The sequence below is a fragment of the Aplysia californica genome, unplaced genomic scaffold (assembly GCF_000002075.1).
Source record: "Aplysia californica isolate F4 #8 unplaced genomic scaffold, AplCal3.0 scaffold01410, whole genome shotgun sequence".
NCBI lineage: Eukaryota > Metazoa > Mollusca > Gastropoda > Aplysiida > Aplysiidae > Aplysia > Aplysia californica.
In genome coordinates this window covers 27,304-37,821 of record NW_004798680.1, presented here as the reverse complement: position 1 = coordinate 37,821, position 10,518 = coordinate 27,304, and the positions used below count along the sequence as shown (strand labels likewise).

General features: G+C 47.4%; 1 protein-coding gene across 1 annotated transcript in view; it reads right to left on the bottom strand.

Annotated features, from left to right (window-relative positions):
* LOC101852377 (tyrosine-protein kinase ABL1) overlaps window positions 1-10,518 on the bottom strand; it is a gene marked incomplete at its 5' end in the record, with an annotated part of 19,987 nt that overhangs the window by 1,422 nt on the left and 8,047 nt on the right. Inside the window, 6 exon segments of the mRNA XM_035973559.1 lie at window positions 1-1,298; window positions 2,585-2,695; window positions 4,596-4,685; window positions 6,125-6,277; window positions 7,793-7,977; window positions 9,000-9,339. Coding sequence (XP_035829452.1) covers window positions 1-1,298; window positions 2,585-2,695; window positions 4,596-4,685; window positions 6,125-6,277; window positions 7,793-7,977; window positions 9,000-9,339 — 2,177 coding nt within the window.

Below are 10,518 nucleotides of genomic sequence, written 5' to 3'. Positions count from 1 at the left end.
GGGGTAGCCTGGGGAGGGGGTGCTGGCCGCGGTGGAGGTGGTCATCCCAAGGCCGTGCTCCTCCGAGGGGGTGCTGGGTTTACTGGACGCTGATAGGTCAGACTTGTGGCGCTGTAGGAGGCCCGAGTACTGGGACTTGACCTGACCCCCTGACCCCACCACCGGGCCGTGGGTCGGCCCCCGACCCTCGCCCCCACCACCCCCCGGGGGCTCTCCTATGCCGTGCTGTGACTGAGACTTGACAAAGGCCGAGGGCCGGAGGTTCGGTTCTTGCTTGATGCCGGGGTCGGAGTCCTCGCTGACTCCCTCGGCCCGCACCCCGCCCACCCTCCCCCCAGGCCCGCCGTCAGCCAGCGTGTTGTGCTCACCCACCAGCGGCGGACAGGAAGTGACGCTGGCGCTGTCCGTGCCCGAGTCCTGGTCCTCCACGGCCGGAAGGTCGTGACCTCTGCCCTCCTGTTCCCTCTCCATTGACTCGAGATACGCCCCGATCCGCACACCCTTGGGGATGGTACCGTAGCGGTTTATGGCCTTGGCGACATTTGTCACGTCCAGTTTGCCGAGCCGTGGGTTCCCGGCTGCTTCCTCTAGCTCGCCGTCGTCAACGCTCACGCTGTGGGTCAGCTCATGTGGTCCCGAGGGCTCCGAGAGCTTCTTGCGAGGCAGCAGAGCGGAGTGGTGCGGGGGCAGGAGTGCCTTCTTGGGGTACTGGGAGCCGTGCACGTCGCTAAACTCGGACCGCTCGCCCACACGCGGGCCCAGACTCCGCGAGCTGCTGCGCTCCGGCGCGTGTTTGTCGAAGCTGCGCGCGTTCACCTCGGAGATGAGGTACTTGGACCGGTCGATTTGAGCTGCCTTCAGGTTGTCTACGGCTGTCTTGCTGGCTTTGTCCTCGCGGGCCACCGTCGGCGAGCCCAGGTGACCTTGACCTTTGCCCAGGGGAGGGACAGAGGCGCCGGGCGGCAGGAGGGGGTGGCCGTGGTGCGGCTGAGACTCCATCCCAAGGCCACTGTCGATGAACTCCGACTCATTCACCTCGGCCAGAGAGGAGTTCTCCAGTTTGGCTTTCTGCATCCGTATCCGGTTTTTGAGCTCTGCGTCTAGATCCACGCCCCCCGGCCCGGCCTCGGGCCCCGCCCCGTCCTTGACAGAGGTCGTTCTCCGAGGGGGCAGCGGCGCAGACTTGCCGGGTTTCTTTCTCGAAGACTTCCTGGCCAGGGCGTCGTTGACCTTGGTGAGGGTGACCTCTGTCTCCTCCAGCGAGGGCAGCACGCGTCTCCCCGTGGGCGGGGTCGGACCTGACACCACAGACAGGAGGGGAATTTGGTTTAGTCAGAGTTTTACGGCACTTGCAATACAATAAGGTCATATAAGTGCCGGAGATTAGAGGCGTTACAAGAGAGTAAAACACACAAAAAACAGGGAGGAGAGATCAGGACGATAGATGTTTGATAGGAAAGAAGGAGCAAACCACACCAGAGCACCCGCCAACCACCCATTTACGGCACTTGCAACACAATAAGGTCATATGAGCGCTACAAGATTAGAAGTGTTACAAGAGAGTGATAAACATAAAAAAGAAGAAGGAGAGATCAGGACGACAGATGTTTGATAGGAAAGAAGGAGCAAACCACACTAGAGCACCCACCAACTACCCATTTACGGCACTTGCAACACAACACGGTAACAAAAATGCAGGAAATTAGAGGAGTGGCCATGGAGTAACACATAGAAAAGAACGAGGGGAGATAAGGACAGCAGCTGTTTGATTAGAAAAAAGGAGCACGCCACACCAGAGCACCTGCTAACCACCCACAGGCAAAGTAGCGAGAGAGCAAGTAAACAGATCACCGTCGTTTGGTGTGGGAGAAAATTTTTGTTTTTTTGGTTTTAGTAGAGGTTTTACGACGCTTTGAACTGCATAACGTCAAAGAGCGCCAGAAGATTAGAGGTGTTACAAGAGGGTAACAAACATAAAAAAGCAGGAGAGATCAGGATGATAGATGTTTGATAGGAAAGAGGGAGGAAACCACACCAGAGCGCCCGTCAACCACCCACAGGGCCAACCTTGGCAGAGAGGGTTGTAGAGAACACAGACGGCGTTCATGCAACTAGATCATCCCCGCTGAGAACAGAAACCGCTGTTTGTTTTAGTAGAGGTTTTATGGCGCTCGCAACTGCATAAGGTCATATGAGCGCCAAGGGGTGGATGTCAACAGAGAAGTCTAAACGGGGAATCAGGCTTACTCTGCTCACCTCTCAAGCCTCAACAGCACAAGGTCTGCTTCGACTATCAAGGCACCCCAGAAATAGCGGGTCACAAGAGTGTGACAAACATACAAAAGAAGTAGAGGAAAATGATGATAGTAAGAATGAGGAAAGAAAAAGCAGCAAATCCCTGTTGTAGATCAGGCACAGTTATGAGCATGACATTGATAAGTCAGCCCATTTACAATCTACTGCGCATAAGAACGGGTTAATATCCCCCCTTAAGACAACTAGTCAGTAGCACTGCCCGGGGGGGGGGGGGGACAGAAACCTGTGAGCTATCCACACACACACAACACAAAACCTCCCAACATACCTGCACTGCTGCGACCGTCATTCATGAAATCGGGAGAATCTTGACTGCGGTTTTTCTTGGAAGGCAAACTAGGAGCTCGTCGTTCTGACTTCTCCAGCTCTTTTTCAACCTCTGTAACAAGTAGAGGGGAAAGATACACCGAGTGAGTTGATGATGACGGGGAGGGGGGGGGGGGGGGGAGCAAGTACGGAACAAGCAGAAAGTGTGGATTTCCATAACAACACGGAAGATTGGAAGCACTGAAAATACTTGAGTGAAGTGGACAGACTTCAGTAAAAAGGCCAGAACTTGGAGGGAGATAATGACACGTTCTACAAGCTCAGACATTATCCACATTTTTAAAAAGATGAAAGTTGTCACAAAAATGTTGTTACCAGCCACATTTTAGCCGATTTGCACACAAAAATATATTGCCAACCCAGTTGCAGTGGAAGTAAAGAGGGGCAATGGATGAGCACGATATATGCAATCTGGCAGGTTTCAACCACAACTTATAGTTGAGAGATAGATCCACCACACATATCCTACAACTTATAGTTGAGAGATGGATCCACCACACATATCCTACAACTTATAGTTGAGAGATAGATCCACCACACATATCCTACAACTTATAGTTGAGAGATAGATCCACCACACATATCCTACAACTTATAGTTGAGAGATGGATCCACCACACATATCCTACAACTTATAGTTGAGAGATAGATCCACCACACATATCCTACAACTTATAGTTGAGAGATAGATCCACCACACATATCCTACAACTTATAGTTGAGAGATAGATCTACCACACATATCCTACAACTTATAGTTGAGAGATAGATCCACCACACATATCCTACAATTTATAGTTGAGAGATAGATCCACCACACATATCCAACAACTTATAGTTGAGAGATACATGTTGAGAGATACATCTACAACACACCCCCCAACTCATCCACCCGTCTCATCCTTCGCCTTCCACCCACCGGCCCCACAACTAGCTCAAGTTTGAATACACGACCACGGGAAAGAAACATTTTGGATTTAAACCCAAATCTATGAGAAGAGACACAGAACATCTGAACCTTTGCCCCAGGCTGCATCCATCATGCTATCCCCGGGGAAAGACTGGTCACATCAGATGTGAAAACTGCAGGCAGTTGAAGCGTACGAAAATGATGTATACCAGGGGTCACACTGAACAGGAGAGGTTTTGTTCCAAGAGTTTTCAAGACCAGAATTCTTTTTTCCAAGACAAATAACGTGTCACTTCGGAAGAACATTTTTCGTTCAGCATGCAAAATTACATTATGGTATACTTTAGAATGCGTAAAGTCGAGGCCTTCTAAACTTCGAGGAAATATTTTTACAATAGATCTAGTTTAAAATTGGTTTTTTCAAGAATTTTGCCAATTTCCCAAAATTCCAAGGCTTTTCCAGTTTTCCCAGACACGAACGAACCCTGGTAAACAGCAAATTGACACTCAGCGTATACCTTCGTTAATACTGTATACAGCAAATTGACACACAGCGCATCGTTAATACTGTAAACAGCAAACTGACACACAGCGTATACCTTTGTTAATACTGTATACAGCAAATTGACACACAGCGCATCGTTAATACTGTATACAGCAAACTGACACACAGCGTATTGTTAATACTGTATACAGCAAATTGACACACAGCGCATCGTTAATACTGTATACAGCGAATTGACACACAGCGCATCTTTAATACTGTATACAGCAAATTGACACACAGCGCATACCTTCGTTAATACTGTATACAGCAAATTGACACACAGCGCATACCTTCGTTAATACTGTATACAGCAAATTGACACACAGCGCATCGTTAATACTGTATACAGCAAATTGACACACAGCGTATACCTTCGTTAATACTGTATACAGCATATTGACACACAGCGCATCGTTCATACTGTATACAGCAAACTGACACACAGCGCATACCTTCGCTAATACTGTATACAGCAAATTGACACACAGCGCATACCTTCGTTAATACTGGACTTTTCAAACATGTTTTCTAGGAGAAAGTGGATTTCCTTGAAAGTTGGCCGATCTTTGGGATCCCACTGCCAACCTGGAAAGGTGAATGGGGAGAAGAAAAAAAAGGTCAGCCGGTGATTACAACAGAGCTGAGAGAAATTCCAAACTAAAAACTCACCTGTGTTCCCCCAAAATTGACGAGCGCCTGATTCCACCACGTTATATCACATATATCTGGACAATAAAGACGTATCTTATATGGGTCTAGGAGTTGTGTGTGTGTATGTGTGGGTGTATGTGTATGTGTATGTGTGGGTGCTGTTAAGTAGCCTCAGAAGAATCATTTTCTGTCATTTTAGATGTCAGTTATATAATAATAATAAATGACATTTATAAAGCGCTCAACCCCGAATAAAGTACACAGGCTCTGAGCGCTTTACAATACAGTACAACATACAACAGTAACATAAAACGTTGTGTTCTGACTAAAGAAAATTATTCCAAATATTCATCTTATTAATTTACAAACTTTATATCAAAGGCAAACAAAGCACGGGTTGACCCAACTTGCAAGGAAAGCCTAAACAGATGGACGGATAACATGACTTTTCTGAGAGCGTCCAAGCACAGGATTCAATGGGGAACCATGATCACAAGATGGCCACAGTCTGTCCCACACCTTTTAGTAATAGCAGATGGGTTTTTTTTTTTTTTTTTTATAGTAGAGGGTTTTATGGCGCTCGCAACTGCATAAGGTCATATGAGCGCTAAGGGGTGGATGTCAACAGAGAAGTCTTTACAGGGAATCAGACTTAGACTGCTCACCTCTCTAGCTTCAACAGCACAAGGTCTGCTTCGACTATCAAGGCACCCTGGAAATAGTGGGTCACAAGAGAGTGACAAACATACAAAAGAAGTAGAGGAAAAATGACAATAGTAAAGATTAGGAAAGAAAAAGCAGCAGTTCCCTGTTGTAGATCAGGCACAGTTATGAGCGTGACATGATAAATCAGCCCATTTACAATTCTACTGTGCTTGAACGAGAAATGTCCCCCCCTTTGGGAATGGCCTAAAGACACTACAGTCAGTGGCACTGCCCCTGGGGGTAAAAGACACTACAGTCAGCAGCACTGCCCCGGGGGGTCTGTCGCAGACCTGGAACTTGATGGTGATTGGGTGACAACTCTGCAATGTACAGCACTTAAGAGTCTTCTAGGAAATAGGTGCAGTATATAAGGTCACATTATTATTATTGCAATATAGTAACCATAATTAAAGGGAATTAATCATGTACTGTTGATGTATTTGTATTACCATTTGTATTTGTGAGTTACGTCCCTTACGAAACAGGAAATAAACATTGTTTTGATGTTGACACAAAATGGCTACCAGTTATTCCTCTGTCTAGAAACAATCTAGCACTCAATCCACTTCAATTATCATCATCTTTATCATCAAATTCCCTACAACCAACCACCCACACCCCCCACACCCCAAAAAAAAGAGTGGTCACAGGGGTTTGTGGGTCCTCACATTTGAGCATGAGAGTGTGTATGTCGAGCGGTGTGCCGGGCGGTCGCTCCATGCGGTAGCCCTTCTCCAGCAGGTGGTAGACCTCTGTCAGATCCACGCCGGGGTACGGTGACATGCCGAACGTGGCCAGCTCCCACAGCAACACGCCAAAGGCTGGGGACAACACACCATACACAATGGTTATCTACACGCCAAAGGCTGGGGACAACACACGATACACAATGGTTATCTACACGCCAAGCACTGGGGACAACACACCATACACAATGGTAATCTACACGCCAAAGGTTTGGGACAACACACCATACACAATGGCTATCTAAACGCCAAGCACTGGGGACAACACACGATACACAATGGTAATCTACACGCCAAAGGCTTGGGACAACACACCATACACAATGGCTATCTACACGTCAAAGGCTTGGGACAACACACCATACACAATGGGTATCTACACGCCAAAGGCTGGGGACAACACACGATACACAATGGTAATCTACACGCCAAGCACTGGGGACAACACACCATACACAATGGTTATCTACACGCCAAAGGCTTGGGACAACACACCATACACAATGGTTATATACACGCCAAGCACTGGGGACAACACACGATACACAATGGTAATCTACACGCCAAAGGCTGGGGACAACACACCATACACAATGGTTATCTACACGCCAAAGGCTTGGGACAACACACCATACACAATGGTTATATACACGCCAAAGGCTGGGGACAACACACCATACACAATGGTTATCTACACGCCAAAGGCTGGGGACAACACACCATACACAATGGTTATCTACACGCCAAAGGCTGGGGACAACACACGATACACAATGGTAATCTACACGCCAAGCACTGGGGACAACACACGATACACAATGGTTATCTACACGCCAAGCACTGGGGACAACACACGATACACAATGGTTATCTACACGCCAAGCACTGGGGACAACACACGATACAGAATGGTACATAAGTTCTAGTAACATGGACAGACAGGATCATCAACGAGGAAGGATTAAGAAGGAGACAAGAGTCCAGTCAGAGATGAGGTGGGAAGAAGACGTTGGCGATGGATTGGACACACTCTCAGGAAGTCAAGCAGCTGCACAACAAGGAAAGTGTTAGATTTGAACCCACAGGGGAACAGATCAAGGGGAAGACCTCGTGGAACCCGGAGCAGAGTCACGGACATGGATGTACAGAAAAGTGGGAAGACGTGGAGTGACATCAAGCGACGAGCCCAGGATAGGGAAAGGTGGAAAGTTTGTTCGTGGCCTATATCCTGATCCAGGGAGAGAAAGGCAATAGTGATGAAGTGTTTTATGGCACTTGCAACACAATAAGGTCATATAATTGCCGAAGATTAACATACAAAAAAAAGAAACAGGAGAAATCAGGACGATAGATGTTTGAGAGGAAAGAAGGAGCAAACCACACCAGAGCACTCGCCGACCACCCACACTTTCTTCCTCTTTGTCTCCCTCCATTCTCTCTCTCTCCTCTCCTCCTCCTCTCCCTCAAGCACACACACACACATCCTCATAAACACACTGATGTCCGGATCAGATACGGGAACAACTTTTAACTTTGCGTTGCACGTGCTGCAAAACTCAAAAAACGAACCATATGACGACCCCGACCTACCCCAAACGTCGGACTTGGTGGAGAAGCGGTTGAAGGCCAGACCCTCGGGGGCAGTCCACTTGATGGGGAACTTGGCCCCGGCGTGCGCCGTGTATGTGTCGTCCTTCATCAGACGCGCCAGGCCAAAGTCGGCCACCTTCACTAGGTTGGCGTCACCGACCAGACAGTTCCTGGCAGCCAGGTCCCTGGGAAATACAACACGATACACACGTGTCATTTGTTTTAACACAGGCACACACGTATCGACATAATACACAGGTGTTAACACAGGCACACACGTATCAACATAATACACATGTGTCATTTATTTTAGTTATGTTTTAGTTTAAGTAGAGGTTTTACGGCGCTCGCAACTGCAAAAAGTCATATGAGCGCCAGAAGATTAGAGGTGTGACAAGAGAGTAACAAACATAAAAAATAAGAAGGGGAGATAAGGACGATAGATGTTTGATTGGAAAGAAGGAGCAAATCACACCAGAGTATCCGCCAACCACCCACTTATCGGTGCTAACACTGGCACACAGGGATCCACACAGTACACAGGAGTTATAGTTTTATCAGTAATCAGACAGTTACCTGTGTAGAAAGCTGCGCGCCCCGAGATATCACTACCAGTAAGGAGACAGTTATCTGTGTATAACAGATATAACTAGGACCAAACAGTTATCTGTGTATAACAGATATCTCTGGGACCAAACAGTTACCTGTGTATAATAGATATCACTAGGACCAAACAGTTACCTGTGTATAACAGATATCACTAGGACCAAACAGTTACCTGTGTATAACAGATATCACTAGGACCAAACAGTTACCTGTGTATAACAGATATCACTAGGACCAAACAGTTACCTGTGTATAACAGATATCACTAGGACCAAACAGTTACCTGTGTATAACAGATATCACTAGGACCAAACAGTTACCTGTGTATAACAGATATCACTAGGACCAAACAGTTACCTGTGTATAACAGATATCACTAGGACCAAACAGTTACCTGTGTATAAAGCTGCAAGCCTCCAGGTATAACTACGATAAAACAAAGTTACCTGTGTATAACAGATATAATTCTGACAAAACAGTTACCTGTGTATAAAGCTGCGCGCCCCAGATATCATAGTTTTATCAGAAAGGAGACAGTGTACCTGTGCATAAAGCTGAACGCTTCAGACAGTACTGTGATAAAACAGATAATAAGATCTACCTGTGTATAAAGCTGCGAGCCTCGAGGTAAGCCATGGCGCTGGCGATCTGTGTGGCCATGTACATGAGCACGGTCGGGCCGATGTCGTCCTTGTTGGAGCCCCGCAGGTAGTCCAGCAGGTTTCCCTGCGGCATGAACTCTGTCACGATGTAGAAGGGCGGCTCGCGGGTGCACACGCCCAGCAGCTGCACCAGGTTGGGGTGCTTCATCTCCTTCATGATGGCCGCCTCCTCCAGGAAGTCCTTCAGCGCCATCGTGTCCTCTTTGAGCGTCTTCACCGCCACCGTCTTGTTGTGCCGCTTCCACACCGCCTCGTATACATCGCCATACTGACCCCCGCCTGGTCGTGAAAGCCATTGAAACGATTGTTAATGATTGTAAATGTAAACAACTGAAAATGATTGTTATTCATTGAAAATGATTGTACATGATTGAAATTGTAAACGACTGAAAATGACTGTTAACGATTGTGCCGCTTCCACACCGCCTCATATACGTCGCCGTCTGACCCCAGCCTGGTCGTGGAAGGCATTGTAAGTAATTGTTAATGATTGAAAATTATTGAAATTGTAAATAACGGAAAATGATTGTAAACAACGGTGAGCGAATGTTAATGATCGTGTCGCTTCCAGACTCCCTTGTACACCCCCAGTATTGACCTCCCCATAGTCATGTAAGTCACTGAAATGTCTGCAAATGACTAGACGACAAATGATTGAAATTGATTGTAAGTGACTGAAAATGACTGTTAACGATTGCATTGCAAATGATTGTGAATGATTGTAAATGACTGTGCATGACTCCCCATTGCCTCGTAGAGGTCCCCAACAGAACCCCTCCCCAGTCCCTCCCCCCCTCCGTGAAATTACTGACATGTCGCGACCTCAGAGCTTTCTTGTCTTATCTCCATTTTTAATAAAAGTGAAAGCAGTCCATAACAAAGAGAGAGAGAGAGAGAGAGAGAGGTAGAGACAGAGAGAGAGAGAGAGGTAGAGAGAGAGAGGTAGAGAGAGAGAGATAGAGAGAGAGAGAGAGATAGAAAGAGAGATACACAGAGACAGATAGAGAGAAAGACCCACCTAGGCGATGTTTCATGGCGATCTCGGTGCGCCCAGAGAGAGAGACAGAGAGATATAGAGAGAGAGATACACAGAGATAGAGAGATAGAGATATACCGAGATAGAGAGAGAGAAAGACCCACCTAGACGATGTTTCATGGCGATCTCGGTGCCCCCAGAGGGAGAGAGAGAGAGAGAGAGAGAGAGAGAGATACACAGAGATAGAGAGAGAGAAAGACCCACCTAGGCGATGTTTCATGGCGATCTCGGTGCCCCCAGAGAGAGAGAGAGAGAGAGAGAGAGAGAGAGAGATACACAGAGATAGAGAGAGAGAAAGACCCACCTAGGCGATGTTTCATGGCGATCTCGGTGCCCCCAGAGAGAGAGAGAGAGAGAGAGAGAGATACACAGAGAGAGAGAGAGAGAAAGACCCACCTAGGCGATGTTTCATGGCGATCTCG